Genomic DNA, 21,058 nt, shown 5'->3' with positions numbered 1-21,058 from the left:
AAAAGTGAACAAAATAGTCAAAAAATGATTTTAAAACAAAAACAGAAAGAGAAAAATCTGCACTACTAAAACCACGTGGAAGCCTAACTTGAGGAACCTCCGCTAACACAAAGGAAAGGAACAAAACGTGAAGAACAGAAACGGAGGGCAGCACGTGGGTAACTGGTATGAGAAGCAGAACAGAATCAACTTAACAAAGAACAGAAGAAAGCTTTCTCCAGGAAAAAGACCTTACTCCACAGAATGATGAACTCACAAAACCTTGCAACATAAATAAAAAGACAAAATTAGTTAGGTGCAAGCAAATTTATAACATTTAATGATAAGCATAAAATTCCACAAACATACAAGACAGAGAAACCTCAGATTTTTTTATGGCTTCAGCAACAGCTGACTGACTATAACCAACATGGTGACAACATTTAAGAAGGGCATGGTTTGAATTTGTGAATACAGGACTGGTGTTGCGGCACAGTGGATTAAGTTGCCACTTGAGACAACCGGCATCCCACATCAGAGCACCTGTTCAAGTCCCAGCTGCTTTGCTTCAGATCCAGGCCCCAGCAGAGGATGATCCAAGTACTTGGGCCCCTGTCATCCATGTAGGAGACCTGGATGGAGTTCCTGGCCCCAAGCTTTGGCCTGGCCCAGACCTGGCTGTTGTGGCCATTTGGGGAGTGAATCATCAGATCTAAGATCTCCCTCTCTCTCCCTGTCGCTCTCTCTCTCCTTTTCTCACTCTGCATTTCAAAAAGAAGCAGCAGCAACAGAAGCAGAAGATAAAGCAGAAACAGAATCAGAGGAAGAGGAAGAAGAGGAGGAGGAGGGAGGAGGAGGAAGAGAAAAACTAAAAATCAACTTGTTAAGATAGCAAAAAAACTTTCAGATATATAAGGATTCAGAAAGCATATAACTACTACATTCCCATACTGGACATTTTTTTCAAATTCATGCTGGGCCAACTGGATTACCACATACCAACTGGATTACCACATACCACAGGGCCGATGCTGTGGCATAGTAGGGTTACGCCTCCACCTATGATGCCGACATCCCATATGGGCTCAATTTGTGTCCTAGCTGCTCCCCTTCCAATCCAGCTCTCTGCTTATGGCCTGGGAAAGCAGTGGCAGATGGCCCAAGTGCTTGGGTCCCTGCATCCACAAGAAAGACCTGGAAGAAGCTCCTGGTTCCAAGCTTCAGAATGACCTAGCTCTGGCCATTGCAGCCATTTGGAGAGCGAGTCAGCAGATGCAAGACCTTTCTTTCTGTCTCTGCTTCCCTCTTTCTCTCTATCTGAAACTCTGTCTCTCAAATAAATGATTAAATCCTTTAAAAAAAAAATTGAGTAGGACCCTTACCTTATCCCATATATAAAAATTAACTGAAAATAGATGAATGACCTAAACCTAGGCTCTAAGACTATAAAACTCTTAGCAGTGAACACAGGGGAAATCTTCATGACCTTGGATTTTTTGGAGATGATGCCAAAAACACAATCAGGATGACAAAACAGAGAATTTGGATCATATCAAAATTGAACACGTGCATCAAAGACATCGTTAAGAAAGTGAAGAGATTATGTAAAGGACAGGAGAAACCATCATATGTCTGATAAGGGACTAATATACAGAAGATATAAAAAATCCTGCTACTCAACAACAACAAAAGCCAACTAAAAATATCCAAACTACTTGAGTAGACATTTCTCCAAGAATGACCCACAAACGGCAACAAGCACAAGAAAAGATAATCAGCATCCATCCCTGATAATTAGAGAAATGCAAATCAAAACCACAATGAGACACCACGCCACACCCACCAGGAAGGCTGTAATTAAAAAATAAGAAAAGGGGCTGGTAGCGGGTAAAGCCACTGCCTACAAAGCCAAAGCCAGCATCTGATCCAGGTGAGATTTGAGTTCTAGCTGCCCCACTTTCAATCCAGCTCCCTGCTAATGTGCCTGGGAAAGAAGTGAAGATGGTCCACGTGCTTGGGTCCCTGCAATCCACCTGGGGTATCTGGATGAAACTCCTGGCTCCTGGCTTCAGATCAGTCCAGTTCCAGCCATTGTGGCCACTTGGGGAATGAACCCGTGGATAGAAGCTCGCTCGTTCACTCGCTGTCTGGCTGTCTGTCTTTTCCCCTCTCTCTCTCTGTAAATAAATAAATCTTGGAAAAAAAAAAAAGAAAATAGCAAGTGTTGGCAAGAATGTGGAGAAACTGGAACACTCGTGCATTGCTGCTGGGAATGTGAATGGTACAGCTACTGTGGAAACTGGCATGGCAAGTCCTCAAAAACAAGAATTAAACATAATTACCTTTCAGCAGTTCTACTTATGAGTATATACACAAATGAAATCAAAGCAGGGCCTCCAGTAGGCATCAGAATACCCGCATTTATAGCAGCACTATTCACAATAGCTATGGTGGAGACAACTGTGTCTACTGACGGTAAAGAAATTGAGAAATTTGATACACACACGCAGTGAAACTGCACATCTTAAAAAGCAAGGAAATTCTGACAGCATGCTACCACATGGATGAACCCTGAAGATTTATACTAAGTGAAGCAAGCCAGTCACAAAAGGAAAAATAGGGGCTGGTGCCATGGCGCAGTAGGTTAATCCTCTGCCTGTGGTGCCAGCATCCCCCCAACTGCTCCTCTTCCAGGCCAGCTCTCTGCTGTGGCCCGGGAGTGCAGTGGAGGATGGCCCAAGTGCTTGGGCCCTGCATCCCATGGGAGACCAGAAGAAGCACCTGGCTCCTGGCTTCGGATCAGTGCAGCTCTGGCTGTTGCAGCCACCTGGGGAGTGAACCAGCAGATGGAAGACATTTCTCTCTGTCTCTCCCTCTCACTGGCTGTAACTCTGTCTCTCAAATAAATAAATAAAAATCTTTAAAAAAAAAAGGAAAAATACTGTATGGTTCTAATTATATAAGATATTTAGAGTTGTCAAATTCAGATTCAGAAACTAGAATGGTGGTTCCCAAAGGCTGCAGGGAGAATGGGGATTTGGGGCTCAGTAGGTAAGCAGTTTCAGTTTTGGAAAATGAACAGCATTTTGGAGAGTGATGGTGGTGATGGCTGCACGACAGTATGAATGTACTTAATGTTAGAGAACTGTACACTTGAAAATGGCTAAGATGGTAAATTTTTAAAACATTTGTTAATTTGAAAGGCAAATTTATTTGATAGATAGTAGATAAATAGACTGATGGATCAATCGATCATCCATATGCTATCACTCCCTAAATGGAGGCAACAACCAGGGCTGGCCCAGGCTGAAGCTAGGAGACCAGAGCTCCATCCAGGTCTCCCACATGGGTAGCAGGGGCCCAAACACTTGGGCCATCCTCTGCTGGCTTCCCAGGTACATTAGCAGTGAACTGGATTGGAAGTGGAGCAGCCAGGACTTGAACTGGTGCTCCAACATGAGATGCCAGCATTGCAGGTGGCAGCTTAGCTCACTGAACCAAAATGCTGGCCCAAGATGGTAAATTTTCCTATGTATATTTTAACATAATAAAAAGTCTACCATCCATATAGAAAAAGATAAAAAATATATAATATAGCAAGAAATAGCCAAGCAAAAAAACATAAGAGGACAGAAGTTCAAAACATCAATCATGACAATAAATGTCAATGAGTTAAAATCTCTGTAGACTCTCTGTTGGAAAAAAAGATCTCAATTTTCTGTTGTCAACAATAGAGATTATGAATATGCAACAGTCAAGCAAAATATTTTATGTACCATTTCAAATATGAAGAATAACCATAGATGGGGTGGGTGTTGTGGTATAGTGGGTTAAGCCACTGCTTAGGACATCCTCAACCCATCTGGAGTGCCTGGTTCAAGTTCTGGCTACTCTGCATTTCCAATCCAGCTTCCTGCTAATGCACTTGGGAGGCAGTGGATGATGGTTCAAGAACTTGGGTCTCTGCCACCCATGTGGGAGCTCCAGAAGGAATTTCTAGCTCCTGGCTTTGGGCTGGCTAATCCCAGCTGTTGCAGGCATTTGGGGAGTGAACCAGCAAATGAAGATCTTTGTCTCTCTGCCTTTGAAATAAACAAATAAATCCTTTATAAAAATCATATAAAGCATAAATTACTAGGAGTACAAAAAGAAGCTGGCAAGAATACAATGGTCCTAGGAGGTCTTAACACATCCCTTTCAGTCCTTGACAGATCAAGTAGGTACAGCATTATTAAAATAGTCAGATGGACAATTTTACTATGTGTTCCAAGAAAATGTGAAACATCACAACGAAGAGAACCTTAAACATTCTACATCCTCCGACCCACAGAGCAAAACAATAAGAAAACATTATGAACATAATAACTCCAACTACTTGGGGATTTTAAAAATAATAATAAAAAACAACAACAAAGACCCTCAAAGACACTTTGGTCGATCCAATCAAGTATAAAGAAAATAATAGTACACAAAACAGAAATCAGAATGATATGGAAAAATTACTCTGCTACACCAATACTTAAGCAATTTCAAATCTGGTTGAGAGATGACATTTCAAAGGAAAATCAGAGATTTCAACAAGAGATGTCATTTCAGAAGAAAATCAATTAGAAAAATTGACTCAAAAAAAATTAAGAATACTTTAAGCAAAACCATTACAGAAACCATTATAAAACTGTTCCCCAAACTGCCTCTTAGACAATATGGGTCTCAGTTTACTGATGATTCTTTAACTTCTAGGGAATACACAGTTCCCATAAAATTTTTTATAGGGCACCAAAAAAACACAGAAAACACTCCTGGGTCCACATATCCAGACTTTACAAATCAAAACATGTGTCATGTTTTGCTGCTGTTCTTTTATTAAAAAGGGCAACAGACAAAATGCTACTCATAAAGTTGAATTCTCCTGACTTCCATTTCCTCTCAACCTAATCCTTCTTCTGCCTAAAGAAACTTAACTGTCCCAGCTATGGGTCCTCAAGGCCGAGATAAAGCTGGCATTTATAATTGGTGGGGACAAGACAAAGATGAGCAAGCGTGAGAGAGAAAACACTCAGAGAAAGAGTAAAGCTAGGCCTGCATAAGATAAGGAAAAGATAAAGAAATAAAATCTTTTTAAAAATCATAAAAAGAAAGCCGGCGCCACAGCTCACTAGGCTAATCCTCTGCCTTGCGGCGCCGGCACACCGGGTTCTAGTCCCGGTCGGGGTGCCGGATTCTATCCTGGTTGCCCCTCTTCCAGGCCAGCTCTCTGCTGTGGCCAGGGAGTGCAGTGGAGGATGGCCCAAGTGCTTGGGCCCTGCACCCCATGGGAGACCAGGAGAAGCACCTGGCTCCTGCCATTGGATCAGCACGGTGCGCCGGCCGCAGCGCGCAGGCCGCGGTGGCCATTGGAGGGTGAACCAACGGCAAAAGGAAGACCTTTCTCTCTGTCTCTCTCTCTCTCTCACTGTCCACTCTGCCTGTCAAAAAATAAAATTAAAAATAAATAAATAAATAAAAATCATAAAAAGAGTCAGAAGATGGAGATAACCATTCATCTGAATTTGTGTATGTGAGTGCCACAAGCCAAAGGTGGTAAAAACTTCAGATAACAATTTTAAACTTCAGATAACAATTTTAAAAAAGTTTCAAAACATAGAATGAGCCAAGAACTGGAATAGGAATCCATAAAAGAAATACAAATGGCAAATAAACAAAATGACCACAACTTTAGTTATCAAAACATGCAAATTAAGCCCTAACAATGAGCTATCCCCCCTCATCTACTCCACCTATAATTTGATAATCTGCCAAAAATAAGAAAAAGGTAAGTGTTTTAGGGTGCTGTGGGGAATCTTGCCCTCATCTATTAACAATGACATTATAATTTGATATAAAGATTTTCATCAAAATTTTAAAAATCATCCCCATTGACCCAGTGAATTTGTATCTTAATTTATCTGAAGGAAACAAGAAAGGAATGCCAACCTTCTGTATGCCTCATTTACAAAAGGAAAAACTAAGCTAAAATATCTAGCAATTAGACATTGGCTAAATAAATTTAATATAGCCATGTAATGCAAGACCTTGCAGCCCTTAAAAAGAACCATAGAAGGGCCAGCGCTGTGGCGTAGCGGGTAAACCCACTGCCTGCAGTGCTAGCATCCCATATGGGGGCCAGTTCAAGTCGATGGGTGACCTCTCTCTTTCTCCCTGCCTCTGCCTCTCTGTAATTCTGTCTTTCCAATCAATCAATCAATCAATCAATCTTTTTAAAAAAGAGAGAGAGAGAGAGAGAACCACAGAAGAGTGAGCATTTGGCTTAGCAGGTCGGGCAGTGCTTAGGATACCTGCAATACTCCACATTGGAATGGCTGAGTGTGAGTCCTAGCTCCTCTCTTGACCCAAGCCTTCTGGGAGCCAGGTCATACTTCCTGAGCACCCCTGCGGCCAGAAGGAATTTTCAAGGATCCTCCTCTCTCCAGAGCACGACACAACCCGTGTCACTGCTCCTGGCTTTCCCTCTCCAGCTCCCTTGTACAGCCGCAGACCCAATACACACACACACACACACAGTCCCAGTTACCTGTCCCCCAGCACTTACCCCTCCAACTTGAGTCCAAAAGAGGGAGAGAGGTCTGTTGGCCAGGGTCAGAGGCGACGGTTTTTATGTAATCCACTGCTCCCGCCAGGAGGCTGCAGTCTCCTCCCGGATTCCAGGGAAAAGGGGAGGGCAGTCGCTTCCCTCTGGGGGAAGGCAGCCAACACGTACGCACGGAGTGAAAACCACAGACAATAAAGAAGAGGGAAATGTTCTTTTAAAAGTCATACTTCCTCAGTTACGTTATTGGTTGGCAAGTGAAGCGGCTCGAGTTTTCTTGCAACATTTTCCCATCAACTGCTTTTTTGAGGAAAAGTATGACACCACGAGCGGCCAGTTCAATAAAAACACTTTTCGAAATGTGTGCTTTCGATCTTTTGTTTTAAAATCACTGTTGGTTTCTAAATGGTACAACTGATTGCAGCACTTGGAATTTCACACACAGGCGTCTCTCAGTAATCATCACAGCACAATTAAAGGCAGCATTGTTAGCATTTCCTATTACAGATGAGGACTTGCGAGGGTACTCAAAGTGTCTTTGGGGAATACGTTGAACTACTCCAAAGCCAGCAGCTACTAAGCCTCACATACACGTGAAGAGGAAGGTGAAAGAAAAGCTGGTGGCTCCAGGGAAGGTCTACTTTGCTCTGGGCCTTCACAGTGTGGCTGATCTGATAAGGAAGAGGGTACTCCCAAGAGGAAATGTTTATGTGCCCTGTGCAGATAGTGGGAGCTTCCTCTCCCCAGACGACAGGCTTTAGCATAATTAAAGACAGGTTTTAGCATAATTAAAGCACAGGCCGAGGGATAGCTCAGAAGTTAACTTAGAATTCTTTGTGGCTTGGAATTCTTGGACCCAGAAGAAATCTCGGCGTGAGGTCTCCTTTCTCAAAAAACCCTTCCCTGACATCCACTTCTAAATTGTGTGTGTTTGAAAGGCAGGTAGAAAGGAAAAGAAACAGGACACGGGTGGGGGGGGGGGTGGGGGGGGGTTTGTCTTTCATCTCTAGGTTCACTCCCCAAATGCACTCAAACAGCTGGGGTTGGGCAAGGTCCAAGGTGGGGATCCTGGAACTCAATCCAGGTCTCCCGCATGGGGGCTAGGGACTTAAGTACTTGAACCATGACTTGTTATCTCCCTGGGTGGACAACTACAGGAAGCTGGAAGAGGAGCAGGGGCTTGAACCCAGGCACTCTGATATGGGATGCAGGCATCCCAAGCAGCACCCTGATTTCCAGATCCACCCTGGAAAGAAATCCAGTTCTGTAAAAAGCTAGCTTGCCAGACCTGGACCTGCAATTTTCTCTAACTTCACCCAGGTCTTTCATTTCTGCGGTACTTCAAGCCCCTCTCCCAATTTTTCCTCTGCTCATCACATTCAAGTCAAAGACTCTGGGAAGGCTTGAGGCTTGAAAAAGCCACTCCACTGGCCTGTGACAACCCCAAGCCTAATACAATGCCTGGCACACAGCAGGCCCTTGGTACCTCCTGAATGTACCGGGAGGGGTGGCAGGTTAATGGTTTCCTCAAACCAAATTATGACAGCAATCCCAAAGGGGCCCCCTGGAGTGATGGAGCTGAATTTTGCTATCTCCTCTTTGAGATCCTAAACTGGATTCGGTCTATCCACAAGCAGCCTGAATCTTGAAGGTCTCAATCCACATTCTGGATTGACAAGTATGCTCCTCCACTCATTTCATTCTGGAGAGAAAAATCTCAATGGTCCTAAAAGACACAGAGAAACCCTCACTAATTAGAACCCTACAGAGTGGACTCCAGAAAGAGCTCATCAAAATATCTGGGCCTTTGCTTCCTTAGGACTCACCAGTGTCTGCTCTTCTCAACCTCTTCCTCTTGTCCCAAAAGCCAGGGAGATGCTGGAGCCATTTCTAATGCCCTTTGAAACACACCTGGTCCCTTCTCTCCTCTTGAATGAACTCCTTGCTAGCAGGCAAGGCAGCAGGGGTAATTAAGAATGTGGACCTGACATATGAATAGTGGGAACTCCATCTAGCATTGCTACTTACTAGCTGTGACTCTGAGAAAGTTACCTGGCATTGCTTGATTTAATTGCTTTCATCAACAAAGCAGGGATTAAAAAGCTACTTTACAGCCTTGTGAGAATTCTCTGACATAACCATGAGATGTAGTTAATATGGTGCCATGATGCTGGGAACTCAAGGTGTGGTCTTGAAGACCATCAATGTTCCCCAACCCCTCCTCTTCCTCATCACCAGCAAACAGACCCAAACATATTTATCATCTCTTAGAATCCAGCACCCAGAGGAACTGGCACTTGGTGGGTACTCAAAACATCTGGCAAGTAAAGAAATGTGATTTTTCCCTGAAATAGTCTCTTGACTACTAGAAGCTTGTTGAAGAGATCGTTTGACTGCCACGCACATGTTCCTGTGGATAAAGCCGGAAGCCTTTAGGCTGGTCCGAAGTCCTTGAAAGGCAACGGAAGATGTCCAAAGCTCAGGCTGTCACTGTTTCTCACTTGGTGTCACTTTATGACCTCTGCCTTCAAAGCTTATTAATGATTCTGCTCCTCTGCCCAACACTAACACTTCACTCCCTGTGACCAAAATAACACTCGCTTAGCTCTCTGCTGTTGCCCCAGGTCCTAGACCTTTAACCTCGCCATCTAGTCTCCTTATCAGCTGATCCTTATCAAGCCTTCCCCTCTCCAGGGGGATTCAAGGGAAGAGCATAAATTCTTTCATGGTGAGAGTGCGTCTGCTATGCTGGTTCTGCTATGACAATAGTGAGTCAACAGCAATGGAATTCAACAGCCCAACAGCATTTTTTTGGCCTTGGAAGATGTTTTGGAGTTTACTTATCAATTCATAAATACCTTTTCCTGAGATGTCACAGGATGGGGGCATCACCAGCCTGTCAAACATCCCAGGTAGGCCTCATTCTCAGTTGTTTTCAGGAACTCACTCCTCTGACAAATCAAAGGTGACCTACACTTTGTTCAACACTGGAGAAGCAGCTTCTGGGTTAGCTGGCAAACAGAAAATCTAAACACTGATTTAAACATCTAATGATTTTTCTTTCTTAAGGTACTGATCCTTAAATGCCTGGAATCAAACCAACAGTATTACTGGGCTTTGTATACACTGTTTTTATACACTGTTTCCATTGGGTGAATGATTTTAAAAGAGCTGAATGTTACAACATTGAAGACTATCCCAGGAATTACTACAAAGAATACGTCCCTAGAGCAAGTCATCCCTCTATTAGGCAGGGAGATCTCTCAGTTGAAAGGAAAAAAATGACCATTTATTCTACAGCTCAGTAGGCTGGATGGTGCTCTGGTAGTAAGTCTGTAAGAACACACACAATGTTATTACTTAATAATCAACCCTTCTGTGCTTATTTCCACTCTCAAGGTAGATATCTTAAACCTTGTTCAAAAGGATCACTTCTGGGGCTGGTGTTGTGGCACAGTGGCTTATGCTGCTGCTTGCAACATCAGTCTCCTGTATCTGGTGCACTGGTTCGATTCCTGGTTGATCTGCTTTTGATTCAGCTCCCTGCTAATGCACCTGGGAAAGCAGCAGATGATGGTCCCTGCCACTCACATGACAGACCTGGATAGAGTGCTAGTCTTCTGGCTTCCAGATCCAGCCATTGAGGCCATTTGGGGAGTGAACCAGCACAAGGAAATCCTCTCTCTCTCTGCGTCTCTCTGTTACTGTGCCTTTTAAATAAATAATTTTTTTAAAAAAGTATCACTTCTCTTTCAAGTATACTCTAATCCAAATTATAATTTTGCACAATATTGTGAGACTGGGTAAAGTGAATTAAGGTGGAATGAGTCTTCTAGTTATCTATAAGTAGCTTTCTCAGAATGAAATAACCCATAGATGTTTTCTCAAATTGATTTTGGAGAAGAGTTTCCCTTTTGAATACATTACTAGATGTGCCAATTAAATCAGTGCCTCGTGTCTAGTCATCCATTGACTTAAATATTTAACGAACGTCTACCATGTCTCAAACATTATGCTAGTTAACCCATTTTGCCTTTGAGTTCAACGTAGCAACAGAGCTATAGGAAATGATAGTGGGAGAGTCATGTATTCCTTCAAAAATATCCGAATGCTCTGATGCACCAGGTTCACTCCTACAGACTGAAATGCAGTGGGAAAAAAGAAAGCCAAGTGAGCACTCAAATGGAAAAATACAGAGTGGTAAGACAACTGTTAGAAATTACAAAACCTTACTGGGCTTTACCTCTTTCTAAGCAAGCTGTGCTTTCAAACAATGTGACAATAGGTCTCAATGAAAGACCTTAAGCTTAGCCAAATGGGTTGATTAAAACAATAATAATTGCAGGTTTGAGGCTGTTACCAAAGACTGGCTTCTCCAGACATGACAGCTTCCATTTACTTTACAATACACATGGATGACTGCAGTCCAATGTACTCACACTTCCCGAAATGTGCGCTAGGCTGAATGACACACATCCTCATCCCAGGCCCTGGGAAGGTGACCTCTAACTGCAAAAGGAAACTCACAGGTAAGGATCTCAGATGGGGAAGATGAGTAGGAACCCCTGGGTGGGCTGATGTAATATACACGCCCTCTTAGAGGGGTAAAGGAGATCAAAGTGAGCAGAAGGCTCTGTGATGACAGAGCAGGGACTCGAGTGATGTGGTCAGGACCAAGGAATGCAACAACCTCTAAGGAATGGAATCTGCCCTGGAGAACCCAGAGCCCAGTGGTGCTAACATCTTCACTTTAGCTCCCTAGGACTCATCTGATATTCTAACCTCCACAACTGTCATGGAATATATTTGTCTTGTCCAAAGCCACTAAGTTCAGGATAATTCATTGTAACAGCAATCGTGGAAACGAATACAATGCCCTAGTGCTTATGTAAACTAAAAAGGCCCCTGGGAGTATTCTTTATGGGGAGGTGGTTTTGTTCTGTGTTTTCTAACCACTGCCTTTCCTGCAGCCATTTTCCTGTAAAGCAAATATTCCCACTCTTCCTCACCCTCTTCCTTCTCTGCTGGTCTTAGCACCCATTCATAGGAAACTACAGTGGAAAATTAATTACAATAAGCAATACAATAAAAGTAGTATTTGAAAGCAAACAGTTCTCTGTCAATTTTCTTCCAATAAGCTTCAGATTTCAGTTTTTCATCATAGCTACACTGCATTAGAGGCAAGGACTTAATTTATTTCAGTTCACTGTTCATTTATTTTGTATTATCAAGGAAATTGAAGGATGAGGCTTTAAACTTTTTATTTTCATTTTATTGGGAAGATAAAGGAAGGGAGGAGAGGCAGGAGGCAGGGAGATTTTCCATCCACAGGTTAATTCCCCCAAATGCCCACAACCAGGGCTGGGCCAGACAGAAGCCAGGAGCCTTGGACCTCAATCCAGAGCTCCCATATGGGTAGCATGGATTCAAGTACTTAGGCCATCACCTGCTGCTGCCCAAGTTGCACCTTAGCATGAAGCTGGAGTAGCTGGGAAGTGAACCAGGCACTTGGATATGGGATGTGGACAACCCAAAAGGCACCTCAAGTAAGCACTTGCTGATCACAGGCAGTCTTCATTTCCTCCAAAAAGAACAGCAGTGTGGGGAGGCAAAGTCCTTGGTTAGTAGTGTTTCTTCAGTACCCACAGAAAAAGTTAGAGAGGGTAGGGTGTTGCTAGGCAGATCATGCTGCAGTTGTAGGCAGTGTGAAGCATGTTCTATTCCCTCTTCTTTGACATTCACATACAATGTGACCCTGCCACACAGCTAAATGGATGCATTCCCCCTTAATAGCAAGTGGGAAAGCAAATATCCTGTATGAAGATGCGCCTTAAAAAAACTCATGTAAATGCATGATGATGACATGCAAGGAAACATATTGTATGTATATACACATATCCTATGCATGAACCTCAATATTCTTCTATGCAAAAGGCAATTTATTAATTTTTTTAATTTGAGATGTAATTTAGCCTATAGTGCCCACACCAACCCCGAGGGATAACTTTATCCAGTGGGAGTAACAGTGAAACATCTATATTTTTGCTACCAAATATCAATAGTGTTGACTTAAAGTATGACATGTAAAAAACTTGAATCGCTTAATAAGTACTTGAGCCATTCACTAGAGAATTTAACCATGAACTGACAGTGACCCAGGAAAATCTGCCAACCTTCTGCTCAATGCCGAGATCCACAGAAGACTTTTCATTCCATCCGACGCATATGAAGTTTACACACATTTCCCTACAGAAGGTATTTAGTTTCATTGTTTTATTACAACTAATAATGCTGTAGTGGACATCTCTATACATAGCTCCTTGCACATATGTGCATTGGGCTAATACTAATGTAGATACTAACGGTAACACTTGACTGTTTTCCAACTGCATGCTTTAACTTGGTCACAAATATGAAATCATTTTAGTGTGTCTTCAGCAGTATTTTTTCTTTGAAGTATAGTAGACTAGAATATACAATGCAGTGCATATGCTAAGAGTAGTTGTTTTATGAAACCATCTCAGTTACAGTATAATATACATATGGGTATGTACCTAGGTGGGTATATGTACTCTGTGTCACAAAGTGAAACATTTTTCATGCAATAGGTTACAGTAAAATATTTTTGAAAACTGTTCCATGCATACACACACACACACACACAGAGACATATGCAGAATTTCTGAATCACAGAATATGTACTTCTTCACCCTGAGCTGCTAAGGACAACCTAGTTGATGTATAAACTTATGCTTCTGTCAGGATGTCAGTAAATTCCTTCTTCACAGTGTCAAGATTTGATATTCTGATATTTTCCCTCCATCTAATAGATTTTAAATGATATATATTTTTAAAAAGTTGTTTGAAAGACATACACACACACACACACACACAGAGAGAGAGAGAGAGAGAGAATCTTCAATCTGCTGGTTCACTCCCCAAATGGCTACAACAGCCAGGGCTGAGCCAGACTGAAGCCAGGAGTCAGGAGCTTCTTCCAGGTCTCCCACACTTGTGCAGGGGCCTAAGCACTTGGGCCATCCATCTTCCGCTGCTTTCTCAGGCACATAAGCAGGAAGCTGGATCATAAGTAGAGTAACCAGGATTCAAACAGCCGCCCATATGGGATGCTGGCACTGAAGGCAGTGGCTTAACCCGTTATGCCACAGTGCCACCTCCTTAAATGATATCTTAATGTTGTTTCAATTTGCATCTTCCTGATTATGTAGTGAGGTTGAACATCTTTTCATCTGTGGATTGCCCAATATTTTTCCTGCTTTCTTTTTGACAGGCAGGAATTCTTTATATGATACAGATATTAACCGTTACTCTTCTATGTCACAAATATTTTTTAGTATTCTTTTCTTTTTTTAAAAAAAATTTTTTATTTGGGGAGAGAGATATAAAGAATATGAATCTACCATCTGCTAGTTCACTCCCCAAGTGATTGCAGTAGCTGACTGGGCCAGGGCAGGGCTGGGAGCTTAGAACTCAATCCAGGTCCCCACATGGGAGGTAGGGATACCCAACTACTTGAACCACCAATACTGCCTCCCACAGTAGACATGAACGGGAAGCTGGAATTGCGAGCAGAGCCAGGACTTGAATCTAAGCAAGGTCAACCACTGGGCCAAACACTTCCCTTCCAACACTGTGTTCATTCATAGAGAATGAAGCTTTAAATTTTAACAAATATATGAATTTTTAAAAATGGTCTGTGATTATTCTTGTCTGAAAAATCCATTTCTAATAAAGTTTTGCTTTTTCTTCAGTTAGGCCTTCATTGTATTTGAGATTAATTTTTGCTATAGTGAGAAGTTTTACTCTTTGATATGGAGACCCAACTGTTCCCTTAATACTTGCAATTTGCTATTTTCCCAACAATGCACCATGCCACGTTTTAAAATTCATTTATTTATTTGGAAGACAGAGACAAAGTGAGATTTCCCATCTGCTGATTCATTCCCAAGGCAGGGCCAGGTGGAAGCCAGGAGCCCAGAATTCAATCCAGGTTTGTAGGTGGCAGGGAGCCATGTACCTGAGCTGCCTCCCAGGGTGTCCATTAGCTGGCAGCTGGAATCAGGAGTACAGCCAGGACCTGAATCCAGGTACAGATATGGGATGCAAGCATCCCAAGTGGGGTCTTAACTGTTATGCCAAAGACCTGCCCCTATGCCACATTTTTAAAATGCCAAACTGTTATACATGATTGGCATTTTTATGGGATACCTATTATGTTCTTCTGATTTATTGCTAACCAATACTTCAGCTTCAGAAGTTCTGCTATTCAGGAAGCCAATCCTCCTGTTTGCTCTTCTTTTCTTAGGACTGTCTTGAGTATTTTGGGAATTTTACTTTTCCACTTGAGTAACATATTACTCTAGGCTCTATGTAAAGAATTCCAGTCAATATCTATGGAAAGTTCTAATCAGTGTTGCTCCTGTCAACACATACACTGATAACAGCCTGAGAAAATCAAATGGTTTGTCACCACTGTGGATGCCAACAGGAAAAAACAGACTCATTAGAATTATGGCCTCCACCTCATGATGGCTTTCCAAACCCCTTCGGTAACTGCCTGAGACTAAATCACACCTAGAAGCCTAGTTGCACAGGAGTTCAGTCTCTGCAGTGTAAGATGGAGAATAGGCTGCAACCTGCTATTGGGTTAGGAAATCAGCTTAGTGGGTCACAAATGGCATTTTGTCAAATGCAACGGGGCAGAACACAGTGTACCCAGCAGTAGTAAGTATGGAGATTCTTTAAAGAATTCAGAGAAAATGCAAACTGTGGAAAACACCATGCATCGGCACATGTTTGCACAGCAGGTAAGGTGAACTTGGGATGCCTGCATCCCATTATCTGGGTGCTTGGGCTGAAGTCCAAGCTCTACTTCTGATTCTAGCTACCTGTCAATGTGCAACCTGTAAGGCAGCACTTGATGGCCCAAGTATTTGACTGAATTCTGGTTGAATTCTGGGTTCCTAGCTTCAGTCTGGACCAGCCCTGGGTGTTGTGGGCATTTGGGGGGTGAATCAGTAGATAGAAGATCTCTTTCAAATATAAATAATTAAAAAAAAAACTATGCATGGATTTCAAATTTTTTTTGTGCCCAGATTTACCTTTTAATTCCATTTTCCATAAATCTTCTGAAGTCCCCTCATATTGTTTCATGACAGTTACACACATTACATATGCATTTATACATGTATATATCTTTTATATATGTATATCTTGTACGAGGAGAGAGAATTAAAACAGAGTGAGTACCCCTTATCCAAAACGCTTGGGAGCAGACTGGAAAACCTGCATACTCCTCATGAGAGACCCTGGGTGTGGAGTCCAAGTCTAAACCCTGAATTCATTTGCGTTTCACATATGCCTTACATACATAGCCTGAGGAAATGGATCTTAGCACTTGTATTTGGATTGCAACTCATCACATGAAGTTTAGACTTTTCTACTTGTGATGTCACGTCAGTGCTCAAAAATTTTTAGCTTTTAGTTTTTTTTTTCCCCCCAAGACTAGGGATGCTTAACCTATAGAAAAAGTATTTCTTACTGTGGGCCACAAAAATTCTTAAGGCCAAAGTACCAGAAAGGTGAAAAGATGCCGTGTGCCAATTCACAGAAATCTACTACCATCTCCCAGATAGGAAGGAAGCTTCCTTGTGGTCCTAGCCTGCTAATGACTTGATTTTTAACAGGTGCTTGGTTTTTTCAACTATTTCTGTACCTATTGAGGTGATCTCCTTTGATGTACTCACTGATGGATTTTCCGTAATGCCTCATCTCTGCATTTTTCTAAAAATATATTTTTTTAAATACTGAAAAAGTTAACAGTTTCTTATAATTTATTTTATTTAACAATGTAGGAAGTTCGTAGCCATCAGCAGTTCCAGGCGATTTCAGGTGCAATTGGGAATTCGGGAATCTCGGTGGAGCTGTTAGTGTAGCGAACCTTGTAGGTAAAATACATGCATACTTTTGGTAGCACATGTGAAGGGATCTCTCTAAAACTGAACTCATTGGTTTCGTTTTCAGCAAACTGACCTGGGCCACTCAACATGGCTTTAATTGTTCCTGATGTTAGTGCATGTTCTCTTTTTACAATAAATTCATGACCATCAGAAGATATCAACTTGACATAGATGGCATCAGGGCCTTCACAGCCACCATACGTTTTCTCCTCTCCATCCATTATGTTCTTATGAAACTCTACTTTGCTTCCACAGAAACTTTAGTAGTTTCTCAACAACCCCACAGCCACCGCAGCCGCCGCAGCCAGGTCCCTGCGAACCGCCACAGCCCCTACTCAGGGCCACTCCCCCACCCCCAGCAGCCTACCCCCTCTAAAAATATTTTTAAATATTTATTTATTAATTTGAAAAGCAGAGTTGAGAGAGAGAGAGAGACAGAGACAGAGAGATCAACTGATCTTCCATCTGCTAGTTCACTCTCCAAATGGTTGCAACAGCTGGACAAGGCCAAAGCCAGGAGCCTGGAACTGCATCTGGTTCTCCCACATGGGTGCAAAGGCCCAAGCACTCAGGCCATCCTTTGCTGCTTTCCCAGGTGCAATAGCAGGGAGCCAGATTAGAAATGCAGCAGCCAGGACTGGAACTGGTGCTCATATGGGATGTTGGCATTGCAAGAGGCAGCTTAATCTCCTGTGCCCCAATGCCAGCCTCTCTAACAATATTTTCTAGTAGTCTTTTGGTGCCTATGACTCCCCGGCATTGCTACAACCTCTATCCCACACATTACCCATAATTTCTAGCAGGGTCTGTATTGGTCCACCTTTTCAGAGGTGTTGCTGTACATCTTAACCTATTTTGTAAGGACAAAAGAAAAGGCCTGCTTTGTGATCTTTTATTAAATTCTCAAGAAGACAAAATACCTGCATTTTATTTAGCTAAGAAAAATCTACTCCTTTGTACATGCCTTTGCAAATTAAAGATCAGTGAGCCAGAACTTGTATGAAGGAGTAAGTTCTAATGGGAAGCTGTAATTCTGATATAATGGTGCTAATTATTTCCGTACATATTTGCTGAAACTGTAAATCATCTACTGAAAGTATGTTTGTCAACTGCCTGCCACAGAAACACCTGTCCGGAGCGCAGACACTCAAGCAGGGCCCTAGGAACTTTTTCTTCTGGCGTGTCTGTTTTATTTTATGTGTCCATCCTTAAATATTAAAGAACGCCCACCATGCTTAAAAGCAGATGAATGACAGGAGCTTCTCAGCAGGCTGGGTTTTCACTGACAACAGCAGGAAACTGCAACCTGGTATCTTTTTTTTTTTTTCCCCGTGATTCCCAACAGTTTAATGTAATTCCAAGACAAAGCATGACTACGACTACCTTTCCACACATACACAATATGCATGTGTGAGCTTAAAAATTTTAATTAATAACTCTTTATACCTCAGAGACCAAAAAATTATCAAAAAGCTCTAACATAATCCACTACAACAGCCCCCTCTTCTCACCCTACAGTTAATAATATTACCTCTAAAATAAATGTATTCTTCTATAATTTTTTTCTGTTAAAATCAGCTCATAAATTTACAATGTTATTATTAGTTCCCAAGACTAATATAAATTCACTCCATTCTTCTACAATGAAATGATTATGTTTTACAAGGAAACTAATTCTGAACTGATCAAGCCCTTGCTGCTAAAAACCTTCTGTTTTTTTCTCCTGACGTCGTGTGCATCTAAATTATACCCAGTGTCTTTCAAGGTCTCTGTGGAGTGAGGGTGTTCCATAACCTGTTACTAAGACCTTTGACCCTGCAAACTCTAGCATGTCTGACATTGTTCTTATTGCTTTTTAGAAGAAAAGACTTAATTGTGACTAGAATTTAAAATTTCATAAAATCATCTACAGTAACAAAACATGCTCCCTATCAAACTCTATTAAGAGTTTTCCAACAATTTAATTGATGCAAGTGTACATGTGTGCATTTGCTCTATACTCAGTATTCCTTAACAGTTATTGTCAAATGGAAAAATCATCTGTTCTTATAAAAGTAATAGAAACAAAAAACCAGTAATTATTAAGCTTTGGTAAAGGACTGTCTAGAGAGACAACATTCAGTGACACATGTGACAAGAGCAGCTGACAGCCAGACAACACTCCCTCCCTCCGTCCTTCTACTTCCTGGCCAGGAAAACAGGAACCCAGGGACAGAACAAACTGAACCCTCGCTGACGTAGCCAGAGAGACAGCGAACTCCAGTCCCAATGAAGATGACTTCCAATTATTCCCCAAATACAACCAAGCCATAGTACTGGTCATCTTAGGGTGCTGGACCCAAGGGTAAGATTTTTTTTTTTTAATTTTTAGTTTAAAAATGTTCTATAACAGCATGCAGTTATTATTCTTACAATGCAAAAATAACTCTAACCAACCAAAAATCACACACACACACATTAATTCACTGTTTTATTTTAAATAGTTGCTCATTTACGAAGAACTAAAAGTTTAAGTTCTCCCTCTGTTTTACTAAGGAGGGGTTGATCTCTGGCCTCCAAAAGGAGACAAGCAGGATTCTGCAGTTTGAAACTTTGGGTCAGATTTGTCCACCACTTACAAAAATGATACTGGGAAAAGCCCCACAGTCTTCTGGGTGGGAGAAACAGTAACATTTATTAGATCCTTACTGTGTGGCAGCACAGCAGAGAGAAATGAAGAAGAGCAGAAATGGCCCAGTTACGAAGAGCCAATGTATAATCCGGGGCATAAAGTACACAGAAGTGCTTCAGCAGGTACAAAGGGACAGAGGACACAGGGAAACCGGGCGGTCGCTGCAGGAGAGAACAGGACAGTCTCTGCAGCCCGTTCAGGGGTGACATCCTCAGCATCTCCGGCGGCAGCCACAGCAACATCTGGTCCTTACCCCTAATGCACTTCCTTTCTCTCCAAGACATTAGCAGAAGCAGGAATTCAAAAAGCACAGGAATTTTCCTCGTTGGGAAAGTGACCTAAAGCAAAGTGGCCCGAGCTCGTGGACTCCAGATTTATACTCCTACTGGAAACAGTATTCAAGTGTCACGCGGGAACAGGTATTTTCAACATGATTTTGGGAAACTAAGGATGATTCTGATTTATCTGGAAGTTGAGAACACTTAAAGGAAAGTCAACATTTCCCAGGAAACCACTGGGCCCTCCATTCTGACCTCACAGGTAGGGCAAGAAGAGCTCAAGCTCTCCAGTGTTGCTTAAGGCTCTCCTGGCACAGCACTGAAGGCAAAACAAATCAAATGTTAGGAAAGACGATTCTCTTTCCTCCCCAGAAACAGCACCTTTTTCTGTCTGTCCTACATCCGACTGTTCACCACGGCACTCTACCTTGAGAAAGCGTTAGCAACGAATGAGCACGACACTGAAGTTACTGCTGGTACTGAAGCCTCGGAAGGGGGTTTCTCTGGAGGGGTGCATGAGGGGGAACTGAAGGAATCGCACTACTTAAGTAGCAGAGAGAGTGAACAGGGCCCCAGCCGCACCCGACTAGCGGCACACTGCTTTGACACAGCTGCCTTTTACCAGTGAGTCTTGCGTGGCACTAAAGGCACAAGGAGTCCAAGGCAACGACAGGCTAGGGACCAAGCTGAGGACTCAAATTTCATTGGCTGAGCTCAAGCTGAGGGCTTCGGGACACACAAACGAGCTTATTCCTGGGCAGACAACTGAAGTGCTAACACCAACAGGCCCAGAAGATCCCGGTGAGGAGCACGGGATTGGGCAGATGTCAAACATGGTCAAAGGTTAAATGTGAGGTTAAATGTGAAGGATCGCTGATCTCAGTCCACTGAAATGGTGAGAAATTCTACATACTGCTTCTAGATCCTAAGGAAGGAAAAGCCATAGGATCACACTTGTAGATATGGATCAGTCGACCACTCTGGAATGTTCACTTGAGTTATTTGGCCAGAAGTCATGATTCTGGGTTGAACTTGTGTTTTGCACAAATTAACAACTATTCCCTCCATGCAGTGACTTTGTCTTCTGTGAAATCTCTTCTCCGACTTCCTTTGTGCCTGCACACCTGTCCCCGCTCGGTACCGTCTCTGTGCAGTGTCAGACTCGAGGGAGAGCCCTCCCTGGCCAGAGGCAGCAAAGACGATCCTTTGCTTCGGAGGAGGAGTCCACGGCTGCTCACTTGATCATCTGGGTCTCCTCATCTGCATCGTAAAACTCTTCCTCTTCCTCACTCTCACTCCCCAGAGTGCTGCACTTGTCTGCAGACTGAAACGGGAAAGGAGGAAGGGGCAGTGAGATGTCGCCATGACCCTGCTGAAGCTCATCAGCTGACAAGCGGATTTTTATGACATCCACTCCCCTAAGCAGCAGCCCCGGAGTGCTGGGAGGAAGCTAGCGAATCACCAGCCATCCTATTTCTCAAAGGGAGCAGCGGCCGGAGCCCACCCTGGCTTTCCAACTGTGAGGCCCAGGTCTACGCAGTACAAACATCCTTGCTCTCAGCAG

At 42.7% G+C, this 21,058-nt stretch overlaps 3 protein-coding genes across 5 annotated transcripts in view; all 3 read right to left on the bottom strand.

The window, feature by feature from the left end:
- MAB21L3 (mab-21 like 3) overlaps positions 1-6,730 on the bottom strand; it is a 54,866-nt gene extending 48,136 nt beyond the window's left edge. Inside the window, exon 1 of the mRNA XM_062192034.1 lies at positions 6,569-6,730. The gene's annotated coding sequence lies outside the window, so the exon portion shown is untranslated. The remainder of the gene's footprint in view (positions 1-6,568) is intronic.
- A 9,724-nt stretch (positions 6,731-16,454) lies between these two features.
- On the bottom strand, positions 16,455-16,881 carry LOC133760925 (elongin-C-like). Its single transcript, XM_062193506.1, has one exon. It carries the CDS (start codon positions 16,764-16,766, stop codon positions 16,455-16,457), a length of 312 nt encoding a protein of 103 aa, XP_062049490.1. The 5' UTR covers positions 16,767-16,881.
- A 2,133-nt stretch (positions 16,882-19,014) lies between these two features.
- Positions 19,015-21,058, bottom strand: part of SLC22A15 (solute carrier family 22 member 15) — an 85,968-nt gene continuing 83,924 nt past the window's right edge. For 2 of the 3 annotated variants that reach the window (XM_062192031.1, XM_062192033.1), the window contains one exon: positions 19,015-20,818. In XM_062192031.1, coding sequence (XP_062048015.1) covers positions 20,729-20,818 — 90 coding nt within the window. In that variant the 3' untranslated portion in view covers positions 19,015-20,728. The remainder of the gene's footprint in view (positions 20,819-21,058) is intronic. The other variant, XR_009865958.1, reaches the window with a different exon arrangement.

The sequence above is a fragment of the Lepus europaeus genome, chromosome 5, assembly GCF_033115175.1.
Source record: "Lepus europaeus isolate LE1 chromosome 5, mLepTim1.pri, whole genome shotgun sequence".
NCBI lineage: Eukaryota > Metazoa > Chordata > Mammalia > Lagomorpha > Leporidae > Lepus > Lepus europaeus.
The sequence above is the reverse complement of the archived record's forward strand: the minus strand, read 5'-3'. Positions and strand labels throughout refer to the sequence as shown.

Coding starts and splice junctions, on each gene's coding strand:
- LOC133760925 (XM_062193506.1), bottom strand. CDS start 16,766: ATGGATGGAGAGGAGAAAACGTATGGTGGCTGTGAAGGCCCTGATGCC.